The sequence below is a fragment of the Plasmodium vivax genome, chromosome 13 (assembly GCF_000002415.2).
Source record: "Plasmodium vivax chromosome 13, whole genome shotgun sequence".
Lineage (NCBI taxonomy): Eukaryota > Apicomplexa > Aconoidasida > Haemosporida > Plasmodiidae > Plasmodium > Plasmodium vivax.
The window spans coordinates 804,172-830,721 of record NC_009918.1 but is presented as its reverse complement, the minus strand read 5'-3'; the positions used below and the strand labels follow the sequence as shown (position 1 = coordinate 830,721).

The following is a 26,550-nucleotide window of genomic DNA, read 5'->3' as shown; positions in this document are numbered from 1 at the left end:
TAAGGGGAAAACAAAAGAAACTCAACTGAGCGTGATGGGCAAGTTGTGTTGTTGATATGAGACGAATAGTGTGCCCCTTTACTCCGCAGAGCCCACCACGTGAATGCTAAACGGTTTGCAGAAGGGAAGAAACCGACTTAGTCCAGTGTGTGTGGGAGCGCTGTCGAGATGACGTCGCCCGTTGTACATGACTAGCTGTGTCCCTACATGGGGGCACAAACTTGCGAATTGTAAAGCGGACTTGTTTTCATATCACCGAAGGGTGGCTTTGTAGAAATGTTGTAATGGGGAAGCACGAAATATTGGCGTGTAAGGGGGGGCAAGTGGACAAACACAGTGGGGCAAAGGGGACAAGTGGGGCGGAACGCTGTTCCTACAAAGCGATCACACACAGGGAAGGCATGTTCAGGCCCCGCTTTCCAACCAGCACAGTGCATCCCCTAAATTAGGTAACCCCGTTCCACGAAGGTGTGAAGCGAGCATCTTCCATGGGGGGGCACTTAAAAGGGGTAAACATTACGTGACGAGTGAAAGTGAAAGTGGAAGTGAAAGAGGAATCGCTTTTGTGTTGAGCCTTTTTCGCCATAAGACGGCCAACCTGTTTAAGGATGTCTATTTACAAAATTGCGAAGCAGGGAGAGTCGCCCGCACATCGTTTGGGCAGCGCTGCGCTTGTTTGGGGGACTTTACCCGTTTTTGCAAAATGGCGACTCTTCTGTGATTCTCAATCGTTGTCCTTTTTGTTTATCCCATACGTGGAAGTAAGTTAAAAAAAAAAAAAAAAACGCGTGCCTCCGCGAACTCTTCAGCGCAACTATACTCTCGTGAGAAAAAAATTCCAGTTTTGCCTGAACAGGATAGGCAAAAAAAAAAAAATAATAATAAAAAAAAAAAAAAAAAAAAACAAAAATTACTAGCCATTTTGCAAAACGGAAGGCACATCCCCGCACAAGTGGCAAAAGACTCACATCTGCATCTTTCGCAGTGGCCGCATCACATTTTGAAGTTCGTCACATGAGTGTGGCACGCTTGGAAAGCGCAACTGGGTGGAGAGAAAAAAACTGCGTGAGTGTCTTTCCTTCTACACTCCCGTCTGCGCTTTTGACTGCCCTTCTGACCGCCCCTTTTTCTGTACATTCATAGCCCCCCCTTGCTCGTGCATTGTCGATGCCGTCTCGCGCGAGGCCAATCGGCATCCTACGCGCAAAGGTGGGAAAAACACAACGAGCATACATTTTACGCTTGCGTGTATATAGCAAAATCGTTTTCGCGTAGTCTTTTTTTTTTTTCCCCTCCCCCGTGGAGAATATCCCAATCGTGAAGAGGGAAAATTATGTATGCCCGGTTTTCACTTCCTGTTTTGACCTTGTCATAGTTTTTTTTTTAATTGTAAAAAAAAAAAAAAAGGAAAGTGTCGACTGAGAGGGAGGAGGCATGGGACAGCATTTGAAAAGACGCCACACGTACATGTGGATGAAGCGCATATAGGTAAACGAGTAGGCCATATGTTAGAAGCCGCTACGTAACTCGACCCCTTCGTTGTCGTTCCAGGGGCAGACGTCGCGGCAGTGTTCTTTGTGTGTGCGGTGTGTATATATGAATAGCGGCAACGTCAACTTCGTAGACGAGCACGAACGGGAGCAAATGATGAGTCGTGAGATTAATCCCCACGCGGTGGAAGCATCCCCAAGTGGAGACTCATCGCAGCACACAAATAAGTGCAAAAGGACCCCTCGTTGGTGCCCCTTTATTTTTTTGTAGATCATCTCTCGATACACCTTCCAATTTGAGTTTTTTTTTTTTTTTTTTTTCTCACTTGGTAAGAAAGGCGAAAGGTGAATAGGCCGTCCGTGGTGTGGCGGCGCACCCCCGAGAGGAGTTAGCCATGTGACTGGCGGGTTGAGCGTATGAGCGGCCTGCGTGATATGCGCGATATACACAACTGCTGCACCTCCCCCGTAGGACTATCTCCCTAACTAGGAGGGGGGAAAAGACTCTCCACTGGAGTGCCAAGAAACGATGAACGAGCTGGGGGAGGAGATTGAAGATGTGGAAGCCCTGAGCCAAAGCGGGGGCGGGTCAGATGCGGGTGCAGATATGGAATCGGCCACAGGCTACAAGGGAGGGGCTGCGGTTGACTCGGCAGATGCAAACGCGGCCGACGCAACCGCGGCAGATGTAGGAGGGCTAGGCGGCCTGGGAAGCGGCGCCCTGGGAAGCGGCGCCCTGGGAAGCAGCTCCCTGTACAACCACCCAACGGAGAGCGCCCAGAAAATCCTAAAGACACACGTAGACGATTACCTGAAGCAGCTAGACCTTTACAAGAGTAACCCCAAGTGTAGGATCGACCCCACGGTCTACCTGGAGGGGACGGAGGAGGTAGAAAATTACGTCGTGAAGGAGAAGATACTCATAACAACGTATTACCAATATATAGATGTGTATGAAAATGCCATAGATGTAGAGGAGGATCTAGAAAGGGAAGAAATCGTGTACGTGGAGGTTCCAAAATATGTAACCAAATATAACCCCAAGGTAGTAACAAATTATATAGAAAAAACGATTGAGGTGCCAAGTGGGGAGGAAATAAAAAGACCCATATATAATACGCTGAATGTACCTTATGTAGTCCCACATGTGGTGGAAAATGAAACGCTAGTCGTTTTAAAAAAAATCATTCAACCGGAGATCCACACGTCCAATGAGGAGATAGAAGTGGAAGTGGAAAAGTACGTCCCTCGCTTAGTGCCTGTGAATGTCTATGTGCCTCGGTACTTTGGATTATCTGCAAAGACGACGGATGAGGTGGAGCAGTCCGTTCAATACGTTGGCCTTACCCAGGAACAAACGGACCACCTCATAAAGGAATTGAATCCCCATTTGGATGAGTTGAAGAGCTTCAACGAGGCGCAAGTGAAACGGATGGAGGAGTGCATTCGCCAGTCTGAGCAACAGGCCAGGAGCCACGACTTGGACCCCCCGCAACCGGAACTCGTGTCCTACGAACTGGACGGAAACACCCGGGCCCTCGACTACGGGGACTTCCCCCAGTTTCAGGACGCCTGCCTCAGCCAGTTGGCCTGTTAGGGGGATAGCGGTGGGTAAGCGGTGGGTAAGCGGTGGTTAAGCGGTGGTTAAGCGGTGGGTAAGCGGTGGTTAAGCGGTGGGTAAGCGGTGGGTAAGCGGTGGTTAAGCGGTGGGTAAGCGGTGGGTAAGCGGTGGGTAAGCGGTGGGTAAGCGGCGGATAAGCGGTGCATACGCGGTGCAAACGCGGCGCATAATCGGTGGGTAACAGCGAAGCGAGCACCTCCGGACGAGCACACAGGTAGAAGCACATGGACGGGCGCAAGGGGGACCACTTTTAACCCCCCTTTTTGTGTGCACTCACAATGAGTTAGCAGCCCACTGTTAAGAAGCCTCCTGCCACTCGTTTCGCTTTGCTGTGCGTGGATAACCGCAGCGGGGTGTGGCAAAGTGGAGCAGCCCCCTCCACGCTGCGTTCTTCTCCACCGCACACTTCTCCACACCGCGTTCTTCTCCACGCCGCCTCTCTCCCCCGCGTGGTAAAAAAAAAGAAGCGCCAATGGATGCCCACCCATTTGAACTGAATGAATTTCTAAAAACAAAATGGGAACCACAACGGGTACGTCCAATTGGTGGGTTCGATTTCGAAAAAGGGAAAGCCATGCAGTTGGTAGAACAGTTGCATGGTGGGGAAATACAAACACAGGTTGGTGACTAACGGGGGGGAATGAAGCGGAACAAAAAAAAAAAAAAAAAAGGGGGGGGGACAAATTGGTAGAGGTAGCGGATGCAACGGGGCCCCGACACGAGGGGTGATGAGGATGCAGACAGTGGTGATGATAATGATGAGGATGCTGCTGAGGCGGATGGGGTCGACGGGGGCGCGCGCAACGAAACGCACATCGCTCCTGCGGCCGCTTCCGAGTGATGGCTTTTCCCTCACTCCTTTTGCTCCCCCGTTCGGCATCACCGCTTTGCTACATACGCACCTTCCCACGGCGGGGAGCCAAATCATTCGCATCCGACGTCCCGTGGGGAGGAGTCTAACGGGGGCCACCACCCCCAGGGTGTGAACCCTAAACAAAAATAAGAAAAAAAAAAAGGAAAAAAAAAGGAAAAAACAAAATACACACTCCAACAGGGTTGATAAACTACACCGAGCTGCTAACGGCACTGAGTTACCCGTTTGGGTCAGCTGCGTCAAGAGAAGCGTTGCACCGGGGGGAGTGACATCTCCGCGTTCGTTCGTCACCTGCGAGGGGAACAACTGAGTTCCCTTCCCATCGCTTGATGGCCATGTTGGTATTCCCAGACACGCTGCTCTTACGTCATTGAAGGTTTGAAGGGGTTCATTTTTTCTTCTCCCCGTCTACTTCTTCCTCTGCTTCTACTTCTACTTCTCCTCCGTCTACTTCTTTTGCTTCTACTTCTTCTCCTCCTTCACCGCGGGGGCGCCTTCCCCCTGCCCGCTACGCACTTCCAAAAGGAAAAGGTAATAAAGAAAGTGTCCCTCCTCCTCCCCAGGTCCTTCAGCACAGTGCGGATTTGAAGACCCCCCTGTTGAGTCTGACCGCTCTTCTGATCGTAGGCCACCCTGGAGACGTAGTCCTCGTAATCAAACTGCTCAATTATATGTTCACCCCCATCGTCGTCGTCGTCGTCCGCCTGTTCCTCCCTCACAATGTCCTTTACAGATTGCTCATCACAACTGGGGGGCACCAAGATGACATTCCTATTGAGGAGGAACAGCTTGCACACTTCTTGGCAGTGGAAAAAAAGAAATTCTATTAAACTTCGGCAGCCGAACTGGAGGGGACTTAACACTTCTTCAAATTTTTTAAAAAATTTATCTTTAAATGAGCAGAAGAAGATTATCCTTTCGTTGCTTCCTTTTAGGAGCTGGTCGATTTTAACTTTGGCATCCTCCGCGGTTGGCACTAGGGGGACTCCTTCGCACCTTCCCTCTTGGGAGCCGCCTCCCCCGGTTTGGGGCCACCACTGGGTGTCGCGCCATCGTAAAGAGGCATCACAGCATGGTAAAGAGGCATCACTGCACAGCATATTTGCGTCCGCCCCCTCCATGTGCCTTCCGAAGATGCGTGTAACGGGCGCCTCCTCGGTCTCCCCCCCATCGATCTCTCCCCTCGGGGGGCCCTGCCGCTCGACGCAGCGGAAGTTCACCTGGTGGGGGGGTTCCTCGGTTGTGAGGCCACTCCCGGGGGGGTCACCCACCTCGCCGCTCACCTCTCCACTCACTTGGCTGCTAACTTGCCTGCTAACTTGCCCGCCCATTTTTCCACCCCCCCAAACCGACGCGGCCACGCCCCTGCAGCAGCAGGCCGGCTTGATCGCCTGGCCCTCCTCATGCAGCAGCCCCCCGTAGAGCCCCAGCTGAACTATATGAGCGATTTTCCCCACAGAGTAGTCGCTGAGGAACGGGACGCCTCTCTTCTTCAGTCTGTCGGCCACCTGGTAAATGTCGCTGTCTAGTTCCCACGCGACTGGGGGGTCGCCGCTTCCCTCACCACTGCTTGCCGCTGCACCGCTTCGCCCCTCATTGCTGGCCATTTCACCGCTTCTCCCATTGTGGGCCAAAATGGACTGGTGCAGACCGACGAGCGAGCCCTCGACCAGCCGCACAACAGCGTCGTTTACGCGCGAGAAGTAGGAGAAGCTGTCGTGGAGCAGGTTGAAGGTGAAGAGCCCCCGGGGGTTCCCCGCAGGCTCACCATGTGGGGTACTACTACCCTCACCAAACCAACCGAGCGCCCCCTCCAGCGCGTCCGAACTTAGGGAAAACAAGTGCCCCTTCCTGAACAGATGCTTAGCAAACTGTATAGCCAGCAGACCTCCAGGAGGAGACTCCCCCGTGGCTCCCGCCCTGCATGCATGCAAAAGGTGACGAGCGAACTTCCTCCACATGACCTCCGGATAGGGGTTAACAAAACTTCTTGTCTTTATCCAGCCACTAAACCATTTGGGAGTCTCCCTCAACAGAACAAAGAGATTATTCCTCTTGGACTTCACGACGAGGTACTCATTTTGAAGAGACAAGCAGATTTCCAGAAAATTATTTTCCAATTCTGCATTTTGATGGAAGGTTCCTAGTCGATGCTTAATCTTCTTATACGTAGGTTTGATCTGATCCTTGTAGAGAGTTAAAATGGTCATGTGCAGAATGAATTTCACTTCGTTTGTAACTTCCTTTGGGTGTCTTAGCACTGTTGGAGCGGTTATTGGGATGAAGAAGTTGCCTCTCTCTCTCTTCCCTCTAACTGGAGAAGAGATACCCTCCATGGAAGAGGACGCTGAGCTCATTTGAGTCTCCACTGAGGAGTTGGCGTTCGAGTGGTCCTTCATTTGGCCATCCACTCGTTGCATGGCTTCTTTTCGAGGCGGCCCTCCCCCGGGGAGGTTCTTCACCTGCGCGGTGTCATCCCCCCTCTCACGGTTATTCTTCACTTCTTGATTATCTTTACTGCTTTGCTTCTTCACCCCCAGGTTGTCCCTACTCCTCTGCTTCTTCGTCTTCCCTATGTGGGTTAAATGCGCAGTGGCGATGCTCACCTCCTCAGCGCCTCCATAGCTCTCTCCATTTTGGTCACCCGCAGGGGGGGGCACCACTTTACCCTCCTCGGATGCTTCACGTTTGTTCCTCTTTGCGGCGTCTTTCTCCTCATCACCATTTTCGCCGCCTCCCCCACTGCGCCTGTCCGCCATCTTAAAGGCGGGATATCTGAGTGGCTCGTAAAAGACGTACGTGGCCTCTCCAGCCTTCCCCCTTGCGCCATCCTCTCTACAATAGCTGTAAGTGTTGTTTGGCATTCTGCAGGGAATCCCGTTTGGCATTCTGCAGGTCATCCCGTTTGTCATCCCGTTTGCCATCCCGTTTGCCATCCCGTTTGTCATCCTGTCTGCCCTTCTGTAAAAATGCCTCATGCCTTGCCCTCCAAGCAGCGCATCGCTATGCGCGTGGAACCCCCCGCCATGAGGCACATTCTGACCGCACAATTCGACTGGCTTACTTTCTTTGCAACTCTTGCGGGGACCCTTTCCTTTTAAATAATGGCCAACATCGGAACCGCTCACCTTTTTGTTTCTCCTTTTGTTGTTATGTGCGTACCCCATTTTGCGTCAAAATTGAGTGGCAACATCATTTTAGGGAGAAGTGGGAAGAAGTTTTCTCCGGGGAAAAAAAAAAAAAAAATATGAACAAGTCAGGCGAAAAAAAAGAAAAATGAAACGCGGAAGAAAAGGCGACGACCAAATGGGAAATCTCTTTCCTGCCGAGTGGGTCGGGGACAAATGTATCCTTTTTGCCAACGCAACAAATTAATTACGATCCTTTGTGGGAGTGAGCAAGCCGTTTTGTCCTTTCCCTTATGGCAACTTTTCCAGTTTGTTTCCCCCCCTCCCCTTAATGGAAAATAATTCATTTTTTATATAACTCAGAGGGGTTCCTTCTCACACAATGTTTATCTGTCCAGTTTTTTTTTTTTTTTTTTTTTCCTCCTTTGCATGTATGTCTTCCCCACCCACATATACACCCTTGTTGAGTTTCCACACCCCAACTGTGAATCCTCGCCCAGTGTCTCTTCCCCTTTTAAGCTTCTTCCCTTCTGAACTGAGTCAGGTGACATGCAAGCGATGTCCCCTACGTGTTGTATCCCTTTCGAGAGTGAAGGATGGCATTTTCCCTCTTATGTGGCTGAAAATGTATAGTTCGTTTTTTTTTTCCATATGGCTTCTTAATTGGTGCTTCCTCACGCACAACGTGGGGTGCCTTATTACTTATTCTTTTTATACTTCCTTCCCTCCTTCTCTGACGGTCTTCTCCTTTCACTTGCTCAAATTGGCTTCAATTTTTTTCATCTTATGCATGGATGTACGTGCGTAAACATGCATGTTTAATTTTCGGGCAAATAGAAAAGCTTTAACGCGAGTCGATCAGGAAAGGGTTGAGGAGCTACAAGTGCGTCACCACTTGGCTAGTTGTTCTTTTCTTTCCGGAACGATGCGGTTACTCTATGCGGCGCGGAAGTGAAGAAATGGAAAAATGGAAAAGAGGAAAAGAGGAAAAAAGGAAAAGAGGAAAAAAGGAAAAGAGGAAAAATGGCAGAGCGGGAAAAACCCAAACGAAAAACAAATTAATGACAGCAGGGATCACTTCGAGATGCTCGTGCGGATGCCCGTCATTTTTACCCAATGAACAAAAACGTGCTGGCTTGTTCAGGTAAAAATGTTGAAAGAAAGAAAAAAAAAAGAATTAAAAAAAAAGAATTAAAAAAAACGGATTAACAAAAAGGTATTAAAAAAAGCGGATTAACAAAACGAATTAACAAAAAAGGATTAACAAAACGAATTAACAAAACGAATTAACAAAACGGATTAAAAAAGCAAATTAATTTTTTTTCAAACGCGTAATTCCCCCAAATTTACAGGTTTAACCGAGCGGTTGTTCGGTTCACCCGGCCCGAGTGGCGCAAACCAGCTCGAAGCAGCTGCGGGATATTTGTAGAACGGAAAAACGAACGCCCCGGGAGTCTTGCAAAAGTCCTCAAATATATAATGCATGTCGCCCGTCCACAGGGGCAAGCGGCACGCGCGCACAAGCAAATGAGCACTGACGTATGGCCCACTACAGCCGCATAATTATACATAATGACTCTCGCGCGACATGCATTTTTTACGTGCTGAAGGAACGATAAGAAGCAACATGATATATGCCGCTTTGCCTTGCCCCTATAAAATTATGCCCTGAGAAAAATGAAACGCGCGCGCCTAGAAGTATATAGGGAGAAAAAGCAGTCCGCTGATTTTCCCACAACTGAGAATTGAATGGCAATTTTTTTTTTGTAGAAATATTGCCAGAATGACTTGAAAAAAAAAAAAAAAAAATACGCACAACCCCATACCGTGGGGGATGCTCCAAAAAGAAAGAAGCATACCATTCGTTATATGTATACAATGTGCCCCCACATCGGCAGGGCAGAAGAGGAAACACAAAAAAAAGGGGGGGAATAACATAACCGATTTGTTCGTACATCGCCAAATTAATTGGTACCCCGCCGAATGGCTAGCTCTTTTCTTTCACATTTAAAAAAAAAAAGGAAGAAAAAACCTGAACAGGCAAGGTAAAACCAAAATCGCTTTGCAGTTTAAAAAAAAAATATATGAACAGGCAAGGTGAACAAAATGGGGGTTTACAAAAAAAACAAAACGAAGCAGAACAACAACTTTATGGGGAGAAGCCTAATGCGCAACAAGTTGTTACAGAAGGAAATTTCGGACAACATTTTATACTCAAAGATAGGAAAGGATGAAGAAAAGAAAGTGAGCAAACAGATTTCCGTTTTGGATAAAAATCCCCTGGACGATTATTTGGATAACCAGCTAGTTATTAACAGCGTTCAGGTGAGCAAGGTGTTTATACAGAAAAACGAAATAAAGGAAAAAAAAAGCTTAAGAGATAGGGAGAAGGGGAAAGACTTTCAGGATATTCAGAACATCCTTCTGCCCATCCCCGGCAGGCCATTTCTTTTGAGGCACCAAGACAAAGTCAACATAATTCTGCACGAGAGGCAGAATGCGCCAGCGAAGAAGAAGAAGAGGAAAAACGTGAAGAAGATTAGCTTCCTGATGAGCGGCAAGAGCCTGATACCGATTAACGTGCGCAGCGCGAAGGGGGAGGCGGGGCGGAGGAGAAAGGGCCGGCCCGCAAGGAAGGCGGCGAACGGTGAGGTGGGCGCGGAGGGGAAGCGGGAGGAGAAGCGGGAGGTAGACGAGGGGGCAGCTGCGGGGGAAGATGAGGAAGAAGATGTGGAGGAAGATGAGGAGGAAGATGTGGAGGAAGATGAGGAGGAAGACGCGGAGGAAGACGCGGAAGAAGATGCGGAGGAAGACGCGGAGGAAGATGCGGAAGAAGATCTAGATACAGACTCAGACGCAGAAGCAGAAGCAAACGCAGATGTAGGTGCAAACGCAAACGCAGCTGCAGACGCAGACGCACCGCGGCACCTGAAGTACATGCGGATGTACGAGGCGCTCGGGGAGAAGTACCGGCGGCTGAACGTGCAGGAGGTCCTCAACAAGGAGAGCGTGCACAAGTACGAGCTGGAGCACTTCGTCGAGTGGAGGAAGTTGCTGAGCGTCGTGGAAGAGGAGGAGGGATACATAATCACCCCGTATGAAAAAAACATAGAATACTGGAGACAGCTATGGAGAGTGATAGAAAAAAGCCACGTTCTCTTCTACATCATCGATGCCAGAAATCCCCTCTTCTTCTTCTGCCAGGGGTTAGAGTACTACATTAAGAGGGTAGACCCCCGGAAGGAATTCTACGTCATCTTAAATAAATCTGATTTTTTAAATCACGAGGAGAGGAAAGAGTGGTCAGCCTTTTTTGAAGAGAGGAAAGTGAAATTCATTTTTTTTTCCGCTCTGAGGGAGTTGTACCACCAGAATAAGGTGACCCTTGAGGACTTGCCCCTCCCTCTGCGGGCGTGCTCCGGGGGGGAGCGCTCTCCCACGTCTACGGAGCGGTCTCCCACATCGACAGAGCAGTCTCCCACTTCGACAGAGCGACCCTCCGTGGCTGCGGAGCAACGGGACGGCGCCATCGACGTGGGGCACGGGAGCCTCAGCTACGAGGAAAAGAAAAACGACCGGACGGACATCCTAAGTACCGACGAAGTGGTGAGTTTAATTCAAAAGGTTAAGGAGGAAAAGAGAGCAGTCTACCACGACCTGGAAATAGGAGACTACACTATCCCCAAGTTTACGGTGGGCTTTATTGGCTTCCCCAACGTAGGGAAAAGCTCCATCATCAATTCGCTAGTTGGGCTGAAGAAGGTGAGTGTAAGTAGGCAGCCAGGAAAGACGAAGCATTTCCAAACGATTCCCCTAAAGCGTCATGGCTTCTCCCTCTGTGATTGCCCCGGGCTGATCTTCCCCTCTCTGGTGTTTAGCAAATACGACCTAGTTCTTAATGGAGTGTATTCTGTGGACCACTACAAAGGGAATCTAACGGATCTTATTCAAATCCTTTGCAACATTATTCCTCATCAGCTGTGTAACAAGTACCGCATTGATCGGAAGCTCATTTGTGAGACTCTGTTAGATGCACCGGATGGGGGAAAGAAAAGAACCCATCATCATTTAGATGCGACTCAATTTTTAAGTGCCTTCTGCGCTTCTAGAAGGTACGTCTCCGGGGGGAAAGGCGGACTCCTCAATCTTAACTTTGCCACGAGACTTATCATTCGGGACTTCATCACGGGGAAATTGCTATACAACTTCATGCCGTCTTACCTCGCCCGCAATGCGCACGTGTACCGGTCGGGCGCCTCGCCAGGGGAGCTGCTCGCGGCCTCCGCGCGGGTGGACCGCGACCACTTCTCGCAGGTATGTCGTTTGAGGTGACACGCACGTTGAGATAGTGGCGTGTGGTGCTACTTACATGTAGTGATACTCACATGTTGCTCCTTTCATCGCTCCACTCGACGCTCCTCTCGACGCCCCTTTCATCACCCCCCTCATTGCCCCACTCACCGCCTCCCCCCGCAGGACCCCCCCGAGCCAGAGGAAGTCCTGACCACCAAGAGGAAGCTCCGCTACATGCAGAAGAAGCTCGTCAGGGGGAAGAACGTGATGAAGTTCGCCTCCTAAGGGGGTGAGGTAACTAACGCGAAGAAAAGGGGAAGTCCCCTTTCGGGTGGGTATTTCTCACCGGTGGGACCCCGGTTCAGTGCACATTATTTGTGTGGGAGATCACCGCGTACCCAACCTACAAAAGAAGGGCAACCATCAGCGTGACGAGAACGACCGAGTAGCTAACGCACATGTGCCCATCGCTGCTGAAGTAGTCTGCCTCGGGGGTTACACTGCCGGGGAAGTACTGCCCGTTGTAATGGATCATTGCCAGCGGGGAGACGTCGGACGGGCTCGCCGAGTAAAGGTACGGCGATGCGGGGGAAGCAGCGGCAGTGGCGGCAGCAGTGGAAGCGGCAGTAATGGCAGCTGCGGTTGCGCCGCTCCCCAGGGCTCCTCCGTCCGCGTGCCCGCCGTGGTGCGCCACCGCCCGTTCCTCTTTGCTCGCTCGCTTGGCGCAGTAGACCTGCAGAAGGGGAGAGAAGGGTTAAGGGAGACGGATGAAGAGAGACGGATGAAGCGGGCATGGTGAAGCAAAGCGGCAGGAACAAACGTACGTCAACATGTGGTGTGTGTGTAAATGGGCAAAGAAGGGTAGAGGGGGGGGGAGGCCGCTTTGCACTAGAGAGCTGCTCTCCATGTGGAACGTGGCGTGTTTGACCGAACGTGGTATGCTCGATCCGCTGCATCGGTGGCCACCCCCGCAGCAGTTGCTACGCTCCTCCCCCCCCTCCTGCCTCTTCCCTCCTGCACGATTGCCCACCTGCACACACGAGTTGAAGAGAACCTCATCGCAGTTGCGGCAAGTTAAAATGACTTCGTAGCCCGAACGGAAGAAATGCAGAGGCTCCCCCTTTATGTATTTCAGTTTAACCGGGACCTTGAGAGTCATCTCGACGAGCGACTGCTTCCGAAACATGTTGCCCTCCCACTTGAGGGCATTCCTACATGACTTTACGATGATGCTATTGAAGAACGCCTCTATGTGTAGTTTTTGTTTTACGGGGAGAATCTTCCTCTTCACTTTGGCAAAGAGGCTACCCATTTTTGATTTGGTCTCCTCGAATCTGCCCCCCTTGGTTCCGCTTCCCTTACCGTTTCGTTTTCCTTTTTTTGCCCCCCTTTGTCCACTGCCCCCACTGGCCTCTTCATCGTCTGAGTCTTCGCCTTCTTCGCCGTCATCGCCATCATCACTTTCGTCTCTCCCTTTGCCTCTGCCCTTTCGATTGGACCGACCGAATAGCCCCCGCCTGCCTCCCCTCCTACGTCTTGTGCTGCGTGACTCATCCTCGCTCTCGCCCTCGTCGTCATTGTCGTCGCCGCCCTGCAGTTGGCTGCCCTTCCCCCTTCGTCTCTTCCAGGGGAATCTCCACCTCCGCTTCTTCTTCCCCCCCTGGGGCTCCTCATCACTGTCCTCGTCGTCCCCCCCCCCTGCGTCTTCATCCGAGTCTCCTTTTTTTTTAAAAACCCGTTTGAAAATCGATTTGAAGAACCCGTTGCGCGACTTGTAGTAGTTCCCCATGGAGTCTCCGTCCAGGTCCTCCCTCACCTGGAGGAGGGAGAGCGGTTCCTTCGCCGCCCCCCAGGTAGCCGCATCGTTCGCCGCTTCGTTCGCCGCTTTGTTTTGCGCCCCCCCGTGCAGCTCCACGTAGGCGTACCTATTCACCGCCGCGCGCCCCCCATCGCTGTCGCTGTCGCTGTCGCTATCGCTGTCCGTCTCCGCGCCTGAGCGGTAACCGTACCCTCCCCCCCCCATGGCGCTTTGAGACTTCCGCATGTACTCATCGTCGTCACTCTCTTCCGCGTCCTCTTCTTCCTCCTCTTCCTTCCCCGATTCGCTCCTCCCGTTTGCCTTCTTCCCTTCCTTCCCCTTCTGCCCACCCGACCCTGGGCTCATGTGAGACGAGCCGCTCCTCCTACTCACGTCCACATAGACGTCGTTCTTATCCTTAACAATCTGCAGCAGCACCTTCACATACAGAGTGGCCACTCCGTCCCCCCCCACGTGACACTTATTCATTTTGCTTTTGAAATACTCCTCGTGATTGTTCAGGCTTATTTTGAGTCGCTTGTAGACGATTTTTTCTTTGCCCCGCTCGGACTCGGCGAAGGAGTAGCCACTCTCAGCAGCAGTGCCTCCATGAGCAGCGGTGCCCATGCTGACAGAGGCACCGCTGCTCACGCCGCTGTGCCTCCCCGGAGATTCGGACGCTCCCCTGTTGTAGCCCCCCTCACTGATGCCAAGCCGCACGTGCGTCTCCACCGAGCTAAGGAGTCCCTCTTTTCCGGACATCAATTCGTTATGCGTGTGAGTGTGCATGTGCGTGTGTATATGCATGTGAGCGTTTGTGTGCTGCTCCCGCCCCCCCTCTTTCGCCAACTTGTGTAGATCACCTTTTCTATGAACATGGTCAGGCGATTTCTGCAGAAATGACTCCGTTTCGTAACCTGCGTCGAAATTGTTCCCTCCGTTGTTCCCCCCCTGAGGGGAGTTGCCCCCTTTATGTCCACCACGTTTTTCTTTCGCAGAGTCGTCGTCGTCGTCTTCCTCCTCCTCCTCTTCTTCTTCCTCTTCTTCTAACGCCCGTGGGAAGCGACTACCTCCTGCTTTGCCATCCCTGCCACTGCGTTGGAGGTCCCCCTTCTCTCCATCGTCGTCTCCTCCTTGTGAGAGACTGCCTCTGCGGTGATCCCCCGATTCGTCATTAGGGGAGACCTCCCTACCACTGTCACTTGAGGCGTCCCCCCTGTTGTTCTCCCCTTTGCTGGACTTAACCAATGGGACGTTGAAACGGTCGTAGGGCGTTGGTTGTGTAAAATCCTCTAGATGTGCTTCATATAAACTTTCAAATCCTTGGAGGGAGGAGTAGAAGCAGATGTTTGGGTTCTTCGCGTGGGTTCTTTTACACTCCTTGCAGATGAACCCGTTTAGGCAGTCTCCTGCATCGCTGGGCGTGATGCTCTTGTATGAGGCGCACCCGGCCGACTGGCACGTGTGCATGTTGGGTCCCTTCCCCACGGCCGCGTGCAGCAGGGCGGTCGAAGCGGCGGCGGAGTTGCTAAGTCCGCCGCTTATTCCGCTGGCCAAACCGCTGCTCAACCCGCCGCTAATTCCGCCGCTAATCCCCCCGCTAATCCCCCCCGCCAGCGCATTCCCCAGGTTAACCGCTTTATCCGAATGCACGAAGCTGGCGTATGAGAGGAAGACGAACGCGAAGGCCCTCCCCTTTACTTTCCAGAACATGGTGGCGGCGCGGAGTCAGCAGTTGGGGGGGGGAAAGACGCACATGTGTATGGGTGGCTACGTAGGTACGTAGGTACGCAGGTACGCATGAGTGAGTGTGCCCATATGGTAGGATACCTATTTGTGAGCGTACCTGCGTACCCATGCCTGCACACTCGCACAATGGCACACTCGCACGACCGCTTATCTACGGAGGCCCCCCCAGCCGCGCGCGACAAGCTCCACAGCCTAACTTGATGTGGAGAGTGCACCCCTCATTTCTGCTAACGCCAAGGCATCCTTCACCCCACGCAAGCATCGTACGCACACAGGAGGAACGGACTGGCCGGTGGGTTTCACCTCTTTAAGCAGACCTGGCCACTGCATCTGCGGGGGGGGCAGGGTTTGCTCTGCAGCGGTGGGTTAAGCGGACTAAGTGGGCTACTTGTGCTACGTGTGCTACGTGGGCTACCGCACTAACCGTGCTGGACAAACTCGGCGGACACAGACGCACTCTCCCTCACTGCTTGGCAAAAACGACGCTTGCCCTTCCCCCAAAATTGCTGCAACTGCTAACGCTTTATCTAAAAAGGTAGGGAGGTGCCCCCCTCTTAAGACAGATTAAGTCTAAAGAAGAAACGTTGCAGGGGGGGAGGAGTAGACGCACGTGGTGCTGCCTCCGCGTGTGTCCAAATGGTTAAACGCACTGCCTTTGCACTTGTGCGCCACTGCGCTGCACCCAGTAAGTCTTCAAAAAAAAATGATGTGTCCACAGGAACGAACACGCAAGTGCATGTGGAAGTGCATGTGGAAGTGCATGTGGATGTGCATACGGACATGTGTAAATTGTTTTTTTTCCCCCCCTTTATGTTTAAGGAAAAAAAAAACACCCACCGATAACTCATCCCATTTGGCACGCTCACACCATGCACCTCTGCTGCACCTGGAGGGGAAAAAAAAAAAAAAAAACAGAAAAAAAAAGAAAACAAATTGTGCGTACCTGCTACCACTCTTGCAACGCTTTCGCAATCATTTTGAATGACTAATTTGGGAGAGGCTCACGCATCCCATGGGTAATTTATTTTATTTTTATTTTTTTAAAATTGTTATAATGCGCAACATGGGTCTGAGAGGAAAGCTGCTTCGTCCGGACCGATGGGGGACTGCGCACATGTGTATGTTTGTTTGTGTGCGTGTGGGGGGGTCAGGACTTACCACCCCAAGAGGGGGAAAAAAAATACTTCCAATTGGGACCTGCAAATAAGGTTAAAGCAGAGGAGGGGGGCACACCGGTAGGAAGAGCCCCCTCCCTGCTCCTCCGCCTCTGAGATAGCTACCCCCGAAAAGGGACATGCACAACGGTGGACACAGAACTGCGTAAATCGTAAAGACGTGTTGGTGTTTCACCTCCGCGCATGCGAGTAAGTTAGAAACGGCGTCGTCAACAAAAAAAAAAAAAAAAAAAAAAATAAAAATAAATAAATAAATAAATAAATAAATAGCACTATAAAATGACAAAATGGTAAAAGACAAAATGATTAAATGGTAAAGAACAAATGGCACATCGTGGGGGTGCAGATGGCTACACAGAGAGGGACCCGTGAACCATGCGGTGGTTAATTAAAACGAATTAGGAGGCACGTACGGGGGCGCACGCCCAAAGGGAAACTAATTAACGGGTGTGCAGCGCGAGGCACACCGCAAAACGAGGCACAGTGGAATGCTCCCATCTTTCACAAAAAAGGGACGAACGTGAAGGAGCAACGGTGCGACGGGGCGAAGCTGCTACGGTGCAACGGTGCGAGTGAACGGGTAACCACCCACGACGCGCTGGCACACATTGACTCACCCGCAGAGGGAAACAAAAACAATTCGTTGAAAAGGCAACGTTTAATTATGTGGCAAGCAAGGCGGGCTTTCCTGTTTTTCTTTTTTCTTTTTTTCTCATCCCTTTCCCCCGTTTGCCTCCCCTAAAGGGGAAGCCCCTGCATATGCACACACGCACATGTTGCATGTGCACGGAGGCGCTTCTCCCGATCCTTCTTCCACTCATTAAAAAAAAAAAAATTGCACAACACAGCGCAGTGACGCGCTCAACCGGGGTAACACACAGGGATGTTATTATAATTCTTCATGCCAAAACTTCCTGCCTCTTTTACTAACAAACGGAAAGGAACTCCCTCCCGTCGCTTCCCATTTTGCACACACGTGAACATCCTCACGGACGTGTCCACAATGGCGCACGTTTTTTTTTTTTACCTGACCAGGTCAGGCGAATTAAGCTCGGGTCAGCTTGGCAACATTGGCGGCATTTCCCCCACCTCATCATCGGACTTTCCAAAAATGGGATGCAAAGCGGCTCCCAGGTTGACTCACTTTTTTAAGCTCTTCTTTTCTGCAGTTGCTGGTGAGGGGGGGAAAGGCAAAATGGTGAAGGACAAAACGGGGGTGGGTAATTCTGCTCATATGTTGTGTGTGCGCGGAGGGCGCTTTTTGGAAGGCACTTTTTTGGAGCACTTTTTTGGGGCGCTTTTCCTACCTGTGATGCCGTGGCAGTGGGCGCCGCAAAAGTCAACGCGCCTCGCCGCTACACCCGCTGCACCCGCTTTTCCCCCCCCGCGCTTCCTCCACTTGGCCGCTTCCTCCTTCTGGGGCGCGGCGGGCTGCACTCTGGGGGGGCCCGGTTTCGCCGCCTCCACGTCGGCCGCGCTCACCAAGTGGCTTCGCACCAGTTTGTCTGCTCGTATGTCTGCTCGACTGTCTGCTCGTCTGACTGCTCGACTGTCTGCGCGCCCGTCCACGCTCCTGACCATGTGCTCTCCTCTAACTACGCTGGCAGTTTTTCCGTGGACCTTTCTCCCCCCCGTAGTCCCTCCCTTATCATCGTTCCTTCTGGTCACACCGACGGACGCCGCTGACGCGACGGCTTTTCCCCTCTCACTGGCCCCTTTGTGGAGCTTCCCCGCCGCATCTCCGTTAAACGCCTTGGTCCTACTCCCCCTACTCTCCACTTGCGCGCTTCTCACCTCTTTGCCTTCAGAAGCAACCTCGTAGTAGTGTTTCTCATTCGGGTGGCCGCATTCCTTCCCGTTGTGCCTCTCCTGGGGGCCCTCCCTTTTGCTGCTCCTCTTCGGCTGACACTTCGCCGATTTGTTATCGCGGCTGGTCTCTGCGTCATGTATGCCACGTCGGCCGCTTTCACCACGTCGGCCTCTTTCACCACGTCGGCCGCTTTCACCGCGTCCGCCACTTCCACCGCTTCCCCCCTGGTGTATACTTTGCGTGCTCCTAATTTTTGGGGCACATTTTCCTTCGTGCGGGGTGATCCTCGCCGCGGTTGACTGTGCCTTCCCCTTGCTGGCGCAGCGACTTAGAGGGGTGTCCGCCACCTCACCGGAAGGGGCATCATCAACCGATTGGTGGACCGTCTGTTGACCCGCTTGTTGGCCCGTCTGTTGACCCGCTTGTTGGCCCGTCTGTTGACCCGCTTGTTGGCCCGTCTGTTGACCCGCTTGTTGGCCCGTCTGTTGACCCGCTTGTTGGCCCGTCTGTTGACCCGCTTGTTGGCCCGTCTGTTGACCCGCTTGTTGGCCCGTCTGTTGACCCGCTTGTTGGACCGCTCGTTCGACCGCTCGTTCGACCCCTTTTTGGCCCCCCCCCGGGCGGCAGCCCTTCCTGCGCATGATGTCGTAGTAGACGATGTTCCGGTAGAAGCTGACTCGGTACTTGGTGCCGTCGTCCACGGGGATGGTGATGATGCGTTTGCACACGGGCTCGTCGATAATGGAGTGGAACTGCTCGACGTACTTGTGCCGCAGAGCGTCCTCCGCGCTGATCCGTTTGGTGGGATTGAACTGTAGGAGCCGCTTCAGAAGGTCAACTGCCTCCACAGAAGCTTTTGCAAATATTTCTGAAAAATTCTTCCTCTTAATATTAACAAAGGAGGATATAATTGTGTCTGTAAAGGGGGACTTTATATCGTCCATATCTTTCTTTGTTGGCTTTCCAATCACTTGGATGATTTTTTCTAGCTGGTTCATCGTGGAGTTACCCCTGAAGAGAGGTCTCCCGAGGAGAAGCTCCCCCATGATGCAGCCAAGAGACCACATGTCAACCCCTTCCGTGTAATTGGTACTTCCGAGCAGAATTTCCGGTGCCCTATACCACCTGGTAGCCACGTAATCCGTCAGAACGGGAATTTTATTTTCACTTAGATCAGTGGATATACTCCTAGCCAAACCAAAGTCTCCTACTTTTATATGGCACTCTGAATTCAGCAATATATTTGAGGGTTTAATATCCCGATGGAGTAGCATCCCAGAGTGAATGTACTTGAGAGCCCTCAACAGTTGGTAAATGATATACCTCTTGTGGATTTCTTCCAGCAAATCTGCCTTTATCACTTCATGTAAATCTGTTTCCATGTAATCAAACACCAGGTAAATGTCATTATCATTTTTCGCTCTTATTACATCCATCAGGGTGATGATATTGTCGTGCCCGTTCAGCTGGTGGAGGAACATAATCTCTCTGAAGGTCCTCTGCGCATCCGTAGAGTTTTGAAATGCTCCAAAAATCTTTTTCACTGCCACAATTTTTCTGTTTTTCTTGCACCTGGCTTTGTACACCACCCCGTACGCCCCTTTTCCTATTTTCCTCAAAACGTCGTATTTCCTCAGCACGCTTTCGTCCACCTGCTCCTCTTTGCTCGCCTGGCCCTCCTTCATCCTTTGGCGGCAAAGCGGCGAAGCGGTATGGCGGCAGATCTGCAGAGCGGTATGGCGGTACTTCTTTGCGAGTGAAGGCGGCCCTCCTCCCCCCTGGCGAGGTCGCCTAGCCAAAAAAAAAAAACGAGGAGAGAAATTCCCCAGTGGGCTACAACCCCTTGGGGAGATGGCCGGGCCTTTCCCCCCCTGGCAGGTTATTCACCAGCAGGGAGAATGTTCCTCTGTGCCCTCGTTGCGGTGCTGCGCGCAGGGAGGCAGCTTTGGACACACGTGTGGGTGTGCAAATGTGTCTGTATATATGTGTCTGCACATATGTGTCTGTGCATATGTTTGTGCGCGTGGGGTAGCAAATCTGGGGGTAAGCAGGGCAGCAAATCTGGGGGTGCACCTGGGACAAAACTGTTACCCCTAACTTAACCTGGCTTTCGCAAGGTGAAGCATGTGCTCCCCTTCTCGCCCGCTCGGCGTCGCCATGAAGTGCCACGGGAGGGGGCCGCTCACTCTTCCCCCCACCCCAAAAACCATGTGCGCAGGTGTACGTAAAAGTGCTAACCCATATGTATGCGCGTGGTTGGCCGCCTCACAATTTTGCGAGAATTTTTGTTGGCCAACTGGATGCCCCTTGCGAGGGGAAAAAAAAAAAAAAAAAAAAAAAGAAGAAGAAGAAGCGAACATGCCAAGTGGTGAGCTTAAAAGGGGGGTAAAAAATGCAACTTAGCGCGTCGCGCGGTAGAGGGGAAGGGCAACCGCGCTTGCTGCCCTGTTGCTGGGGTGCGGCGCTCAGGAGGGTCACACTCTGCCCTCCGCTTCCCCGCGCAACGCAGCATACTGAGTGGACGGCGAGCCGAATGCGTGCGCGCGTGTGTACACGACGGCACGGGAAGGGAAGACCCATTCTCCGCGCATACTACGCACACGTGGCCACTACAACGATGGGCAACTTTGTTATCCTGCGACGCCGCGCTGACGTCCTTTTGCTTCTTCCCTTTTGCTTCTTCCCTTTTGCTTCTTCCCTTTTGCTTCTTCCCTTTTCCGTGTGTTCCCCTCTGCACATGGCGAACGCCCCACCGACGGTTAAAATTTCCCCTCCGCGGAACAGCTCACAGCGGGGAGCCTCTGCAGTGTGAAAGCGGCATGATTGCGCGCGCGCCATGTGCGTATGCCCGCCCCACTTTTTGCGGTAGCGTGGCTCTGCCTTTTCACCTGACCCGTTCAGGCAAAACGGACGAGGTAGCCAAAAAAAAAAAAAAATCACAACACGGTAATTGTACAGGTTTGCAAAAATGCAGCAGATTTGCAGCGAATTTGCAGCGAATTTGCAGCGAATTTGCAGCGAATTTGCAGCGAATTTGCAGCGAATTTGCAGCGAATTTGCAGCGAATTTACAAATTTACAATTTCACAGTTTTACAAATTTGCGAATTTACAATTTTACAGCTTTGCCATTTGCAGGCTTGCAGGCTTGCAGGCTTAGCGGCTTACGGGCATACCAATTGAGAGCCCCACAAACGGCTAGTTCGCCCCCACTGCGGCGCGCGCAGCTAAACACAACTGGGGGAGGGGCCAAAAACCGCGCACCAGTGCGGCAATGCGGCAAGGCAGCCACGCGGAACGGAGCCGCCGAAGCATTCGCCCGAGGAACTCCGCCCTGTGTGCAGTTATACCAGCGCGAAGTTGACCGGTTGACCAGTTGACCGGTTGACCGGTTGACCAGTTGACCAGTTGACCGCACTGCGAGACCCCCCGTTTGTTGCAAAAGGGCGAAGCGTTTGCTTTGACCCCCAAGGTGGCAAAGGAAGGAGGAGAAGAGAATTAAACTCGGTGTGGCTTACATGTAGGCAGGAAAAGCAGCTGTGTGGTTTATTTTATGTAATTTTTTGGTGTAATTTTTTTTATGTAATTTTTTATGTAATTTTTTATGTAATTTTTTTTACGTAATTTTTTTTACGTAATTTTTTTGCCCATTTGGTGTGCCTCCAGAAGGGGTGTTTTCCAGTCTCCCCCTCCCCCCCCACAGAGTGCCCCCCTGCTCATACACACACAGGAAACCCCAAAATGATCAACCTCAGGAGGGAATCGAAATTTATCCTGAAGCTGCGGAGGAGCATGGGGCATTGGCCATCTCTAAACAACGGGAGAGCCAAATGGACGCCCCGCTCGGGAATGGCAAACCACCACGCGCTGACGAGTAAGCGGCATTTGAGTTTACACGAGTATATATCAATAGATCTGTTGCGAAACAATATGATCCCATGTGCACAAGGGTACGCAGCGAAAACGCCAGAGGAGGCGGAGGAAAAGGCCCTGGAGCTGCAAAACCTCTGTGGAGACGTCGACTTAGTAATAAAAGCGCAGATATTAAGTGGAGGAAGAGGAGTGGGGTATTTTAAAGAAAACAACTTCGAAGGAGGAGTTCACATCTGTCGCAACAGTACAGAAGTGAAAGAAATAGCATCGAAGATGTTAAGAAACACACTGGTGACCAAGCAGACAGGAGAGGAGGGAAAGAAGTGCAACACCGTTTTTATATGCGAAAGGTTTTACATAAGAAAAGAAAGGTATGTTGCGCTTTTACTGGACCGAAGCTCAGATGGGATAGTCCTCCTGGGATCCTCCACGGGAGGTTCCTCTATCGAAGAAATAAGCAAAAAGAACCCAGAGGCTATACACAAAATGAGGATAGATGTACAAAACGGGTTCAGCAGCGGGCAATCACGTGAATTTTGCGAAAAAATTGGGTTCAAAAATACCCAATTGGACATCGCCACAGATGTAATAGCGAACCTATATAAAATCTTTACACAGTATGATTGCACGCTGCTCGAGATTAACCCCTTTTCGGAGACCAACGATGGGAGGGTCCTCTGCTGTGATGCCAAACTGAATTTCGACGATAACGCAGAGTACCGACAGAAGGAGATATTTCAGAAGAGGGATCTCTCTCAAGAAAATGCTGAAGAAATACAAGCCAAGAAATTTAACTTAAATTACGTTTCCCTTGATGGGAACATCGCTTGCATGGTCAATGGGGCAGGCCTAGCCATGGCTACCTTAGATCTGATTGTACTGCATAGCGGTTCTCCCTCTAACTTCCTCGACGTCGGTGGAGGCGCAACGGAGGACGAAATTACAGAGGCATTAAAAATTATTAACAAAAATCCCAAGGCCAAGGTGTGCTTTATTAATATCCTGGGGGGCATCATGAGGTGCGACATCATCGCCAGGGGCATTATTAGGGCATTCAAAGAGGAGGCCGCCTTTGGGAAGCCCCTCATAGTCAGGCTGGAGGGGACGAACCAGGACGAGGCGGAGGAGCTCCTCCGCCAGTCGGGCGTCAAGTGCGTTTTCTGCCAGGACATGAACCTCGCCGCGCAGAAGAGCGTCGCCATGGCGCGCATCATGGAGACCGCCGAGGGAGCGGGCGTGCGGGTCGCCTTCACGTGAGGGCGGCGAGGTGAGCGTAGCGAGGGGAACCATTGTACAACAGGGCACAGCCCACATTGCGCCGAACACGCTACGCATATGTACAATTACTATGTAAGTATTTTTTTTTTTTTTTTTCCTTTTTTTTTTATGCGGAAGTCGCTCAAGCCGCTCAACCCGAGCTGCTCTGGCTGGTCGGCATATTTCGCCCCTGCCGCGCTGCCGTAGCGGGCCCAAAATACCCTTGCGCCACCAATGGGGGGAAAGCCGCGCAGAGGGAAAAAAACCACAATGCCAATGCGTGGGTGCCACTGTCGCAGATATACGCACTGCTATGTAGTAGCATACGCGGTGCATACTGGGCGTGGGCGAGCTGCTTTGCGGCAGGCAACCCAACGCAGCGAGGTGCATCGGTGCGAACGAATGTTTGTTTTTTTTTTTTTTTTCCCCGCGGCGGTATAACGTAACATACTTTGGTAAAACAACTCTGCCACTCTGCGATGCGCAAAATAAATAAAAAAAAAAAAAAAAAAAAAATATAAAAAAAAAAGCTGTTTTACTTTAACAGTTTATCACTTCTCCCTTTTTACCACTTCCACATTTCGTGTTGAAACCTTCCCGAGTTGTTTTCCTTTCCCCGCGCGATACCATTTTGGGTTGACCCTCTTTTTGCCACTTTCACGTCCCCCCTGCGCTTACCCTTAGCCGCTTTACCTATCGTGTGCCCCCCGAGTGTTTTGTAAAATGCCGCGCGTCGAGCTGACCGAGGAGGAAAAGCTGAACATCCAAAACAAGGACCTCCTCTTTAAGAGGTTTGTTGAGCCCGGAAGGCTCTGCCTCATCGAGTACGGCCCCTACGCGGGAAAGGTACGCCTCCACGAGCAGTCGCGCGGCGATGGGCGGTTTGCCCATTTGCGCTTTGCCCATTCGCATATGCCAAGCGTTGCTTATCATCGCCGATTATTGCCTATCATTGCCTATCATTGCCGATCATTGCCGATCATTGCCGCTGGCTGCCGCTTGTTCCCGCTCACCACCGATCATTGCCCGCCCCCGTTCTTTCCCCCTCACCCCAGCTCTGCTTCGTCGTGGACATCGTGACGCTCACCCGAGTCATCGTCGATGGAGCCTTCATCACTGGGTAAGAAAAAATGGCGCCAGTGCAGCGGCGCGGCCGATGTGCCGAACGGGTGTCGCCCACATAGCAGTAACCAACGTGGGAGCAGCCAACGTGGGAGTATCCACCGTGGGCCTACCTCCGTGAGTAAGCACCGCTATGCCCATCTTCACCCCCCGCTCTCCCCCCCCGCTATCCCCCCCACGCAGCGTCCCCCGCATGGTCATTCCCCTGAAGAGGCTGAAGCTCCTAAAGGAAAGAATCAAAATAAACAAAAATTGCAAATCGGGGTTCCTCCAGAAGACCATAAAGAGCACCAACATTCTAGGAGAGTTTAAAAAATCAAATTTGGGAAAAAAACTGACCATTAAGAAGAAGAGAGATTTGGCCACCGACTATGAGCGCTTCCAGATATACCACGCCAAGAGGGAATTGAAAAAGAAAATGAACATGCTGAAGAGCAAGAAGGACAGCAGCACTAAGGGAGACAAGAAGAAGAAGGCCAAGAAGGTTAAGAAGGCGGTGAAGAAGTAGGCACGCGTAAAAATAGCAAAGGTGTGGGATAGCCACCCTATGTATGCCTCTCACAGGTGAAGCTGCTGAATCTCCCTGGTGAAGTCGCCTACTCTCCCAGGCGTCGCCGCTTCCCCCCACCCCATGCCCTTTTTTTTTAACCGCGAACCGTTTTTCACCGGGGCGCTATTTTCAAACGTGAAGGAAAAAGCTTAACTCTCCCACGCGCGTGCATCTTTGCAAATCGAAACTTTAGCTTATCGCTCCCAGGATTCTTCCTGGAGCGCTTTAAAAATATTTTTACGCAAACGTTTTAAGATGGGTACTGTCGAGGGGGGGCTCCCCCGATGGAGGCAGCAGTGCAGAGGGAGCTAACACGAGGTTGGCACGATGGTTTTTTTGGTTTCCCTGGCTACTTCGGTTTCTTTGGCTTCTTTTGCTTCTTTTCCTACATTGGTTAATTTGTCTTTTCCCCCGCCGCATATCCCCGCATGGGGTGGACGCTCACATAGGCGGCGCACTTGAGAACCATCAACGGGTTGGCAGCGCACCGTCCACGTGGGGGTCACCAAATGGACAGGCCCCCCGTAGCAGGTTTGCCAACGCGGGGTGAAGAAAAAAAAATAAAAAAAAAAAAAGATAAAATAAGGCAATATCTGAACGGCAAAACAAAAACTTCCAAGGTCTCGCTGTACGCACCTCCCGTTTGTTTTATTTTATTTTTTTTTTTTTCCGAAGGGGGAGGGTCATACGTTGTTGCGCTGGAAGTAGAAATAATGTCCGCCTTACGGGGGAAGCCCCAAAAAAAAAAAAAAAAAAAAAATTGCAGTCAGATCGGCACATGCGCGTGCAGGGGTGGGCACACGGGCATTTCTACACGCGTGAGAAGGGGCCAAACGGCGAAGGGGAGAAGGTGCATACGCACGTTTGGGGGAACCTCCCGGTGGATCATCCTCGAAGGAGGGACTCCAAGCCGGTGCGGCCTTGAGGAGATTGACCAGCCGAGTTCGCTGCCCAGACGTGCCTCAGCTCCACACATACTTCATCATCATGCATATGTACACACACGGCTGCCTTCCACGTGGGCACATAATTACACACATAGGACATGCTCTGATGGGGAGGGAAAAAAAAAATAATAAACCAATGGGTGCACCCCCTAACGCTTTCTACATTTGGCACTGTAGCAATTTCGCAACGCAGCTCGTGTAAAAAAAAAAAAAAAAAAAGCGCAAGGGGGTTTATTACCAAACGGGTGTATTACAAAAAGGGCGTACTGCCAAACGGGCGTATTACCAAAGGGGTGTATTTCCAAACGGGCAAACACACTTCCTACATTGAAGGTGCTTCCCCCCGGCTGCCGCTTTTTCTTTCCTGAACGCAAGAGGACGGCTCCAATGTCAAGCTAACCGAGTTAGTACACACGTGAGGGTCTTATAAAACTGACAGCAACGCAGACGCGTCACGGCGAGGGGAAACATACTTCCACAAATCGCCTGACCAAGGTCAGGTCAAAATGGACTTGCGCGCCGCTGCGAAAAAAAAAAAAAAATGCGTACATAAAAACGCGCAGAGAAGCGTGCCTCACAAAAATGAGTAGAAAAAAATAACACCCACGTGCGCACACACCCAGACGTACGTGCACACATACCCACACCGCTCATGTCCACACACTTCCCCCCAGGACCTGCAAATCCCCCAGCGCAACGCGCGCGCGGCTCCCACGAAGGGGTGATGAGACACGCGGATTGTTGCCAACCGGTGACATTACACCAGTGGTGCTAAACGAGGGGTGCCGCTCTCCCGCCCCAAGTTTAGGCGCGTAGCAGCGTGACGACGTAACAACGTGTCTACGTAACAACGTGTCTACCTAGC

At 51.6% G+C, this 26,550-nt stretch overlaps 7 protein-coding genes across 7 annotated transcripts, besides 29 other annotated features; 4 read left to right on the top strand and 3 right to left on the bottom strand.

Annotated features, from left to right (window-relative positions):
- Positions 1-963: 963 nt before the first annotated feature.
- Positions 964-1,010: a microsatellite.
- A 41-nt stretch (positions 1,011-1,051) lies between these two features.
- Positions 1,052-1,073: a microsatellite.
- Positions 1,074-1,593: 520 nt separating this feature from the next.
- Positions 1,594-1,644: a microsatellite.
- Positions 1,645-1,725: 81 nt separating this feature from the next.
- Positions 1,726-1,746: a microsatellite.
- Positions 1,747-1,891: 145 nt separating this feature from the next.
- Positions 1,892-1,911: a microsatellite.
- Positions 1,912-2,019: 108 nt separating this feature from the next.
- On the top strand, positions 2,020-3,087 carry PVX_084985 (hypothetical protein, conserved; the record flags this gene model as incomplete). Its single annotated transcript, XM_001616613.1, has 1 exon — positions 2,020-3,087. One exon carries the CDS (start codon positions 2,020-2,022, stop codon positions 3,085-3,087), a length of 1,068 nt encoding a protein of 355 aa, XP_001616663.1.
- Positions 3,088-3,892: 805 nt separating this feature from the next.
- PVX_084980 (hypothetical protein, conserved) lies at positions 3,893-7,152 on the bottom strand (the record flags this gene model as incomplete). The annotated part of the gene is made up of 1 exon (XM_001616612.1): positions 3,893-7,152. One exon carries the CDS (start codon positions 7,150-7,152, stop codon positions 4,465-4,467), a length of 2,688 nt encoding a protein of 895 aa, XP_001616662.1. The 3' UTR covers positions 3,893-4,464.
- Positions 5,265-5,370: a microsatellite.
- Positions 5,664-5,684: a microsatellite.
- Positions 5,921-5,944: a microsatellite.
- Positions 6,316-6,339: a microsatellite.
- A 459-nt stretch (positions 7,153-7,611) lies between the features above and the next one.
- Positions 7,612-7,632: a microsatellite.
- A 1,092-nt stretch (positions 7,633-8,724) lies between these two features.
- PVX_084975 (hypothetical protein, conserved) lies at positions 8,725-11,691 on the top strand (the record flags this gene model as incomplete). The annotated part of the gene is made up of 2 exons (XM_001616611.1): positions 8,725-11,427; positions 11,590-11,691. Exons 1-2 carry the CDS (start codon positions 9,220-9,222, stop codon positions 11,689-11,691), a joined length of 2,310 nt encoding a protein of 769 aa, XP_001616661.1. The 5' UTR covers positions 8,725-9,219.
- Positions 11,461-11,492: a microsatellite.
- A 118-nt stretch (positions 11,692-11,809) lies between the features above and the next one.
- PVX_084970 (hypothetical protein, conserved) lies at positions 11,810-14,917 on the bottom strand (the record flags this gene model as incomplete). The annotated part of the gene is made up of 2 exons (XM_001616610.1): positions 11,810-12,139; positions 12,437-14,917. The coding sequence occupies 2 exons, from the start codon at positions 14,915-14,917 to the stop codon at positions 11,810-11,812; spliced, it is 2,811 nt and encodes a 936-aa protein (XP_001616660.1).
- Positions 14,317-14,352: a microsatellite.
- Positions 14,918-15,760: 843 nt separating the features above from the next.
- Positions 15,761-15,780: a microsatellite.
- Positions 15,781-15,948: 168 nt separating this feature from the next.
- Positions 15,949-15,986: a microsatellite.
- Positions 15,987-16,041: 55 nt separating this feature from the next.
- Positions 16,042-16,067: a microsatellite.
- A 375-nt stretch (positions 16,068-16,442) lies between these two features.
- Positions 16,443-16,465: a microsatellite.
- Positions 16,466-16,468: 3 nt separating this feature from the next.
- Positions 16,469-16,497: a microsatellite.
- Positions 16,498-17,268: 771 nt separating this feature from the next.
- PVX_084965 (mitogen-activated protein kinase 1, putative) lies at positions 17,269-19,623 on the bottom strand (the record flags this gene model as incomplete). Its single annotated transcript, XM_001616609.1, has 2 exons — positions 17,269-17,300; positions 17,436-19,623. 2 exons carry the CDS (start codon positions 19,621-19,623, stop codon positions 17,269-17,271), a joined length of 2,220 nt encoding a protein of 739 aa, XP_001616659.1.
- Positions 17,737-17,761: a microsatellite.
- Positions 19,456-19,475: a microsatellite.
- A 732-nt stretch (positions 19,624-20,355) lies between the features above and the next one.
- Positions 20,356-20,390: a microsatellite.
- Positions 20,391-21,376: 986 nt separating this feature from the next.
- Positions 21,377-21,404: a microsatellite.
- A 273-nt stretch (positions 21,405-21,677) lies between these two features.
- Positions 21,678-23,066, top strand: PVX_084960 (ATP-specific succinyl-CoA synthetase beta subunit, putative; the record flags this gene model as incomplete). Its single annotated transcript, XM_001616608.1, has 1 exon — positions 21,678-23,066. The coding sequence occupies one exon, from the start codon at positions 21,678-21,680 to the stop codon at positions 23,064-23,066; it is 1,389 nt and encodes a 462-aa protein (XP_001616658.1).
- Positions 22,584-22,615: a microsatellite.
- A 200-nt stretch (positions 23,067-23,266) lies between the features above and the next one.
- Positions 23,267-23,295: a microsatellite.
- Positions 23,296-23,370: 75 nt separating this feature from the next.
- Positions 23,371-23,395: a microsatellite.
- A 113-nt stretch (positions 23,396-23,508) lies between these two features.
- Positions 23,509-24,946, top strand: PVX_084955 (60S ribosomal protein L14, putative). Its single transcript, XM_001616607.1, has 3 exons — positions 23,509-23,912; positions 24,122-24,186; positions 24,372-24,946. The coding sequence occupies exons 1-3, from the start codon at positions 23,790-23,792 to the stop codon at positions 24,694-24,696; spliced, it is 513 nt and encodes a 170-aa protein (XP_001616657.1). The 5' UTR covers positions 23,509-23,789; the 3' UTR covers positions 24,697-24,946.
- Positions 23,652-23,695: a microsatellite.
- Positions 24,947-25,042: 96 nt separating the features above from the next.
- Positions 25,043-25,073: a microsatellite.
- Positions 25,074-25,387: 314 nt separating this feature from the next.
- Positions 25,388-25,420: a microsatellite.
- Positions 25,421-25,576: 156 nt separating this feature from the next.
- Positions 25,577-25,598: a microsatellite.
- A 281-nt stretch (positions 25,599-25,879) lies between these two features.
- Positions 25,880-25,931: a microsatellite.
- Positions 25,932-26,550: the final 619 nt, after the last annotated feature.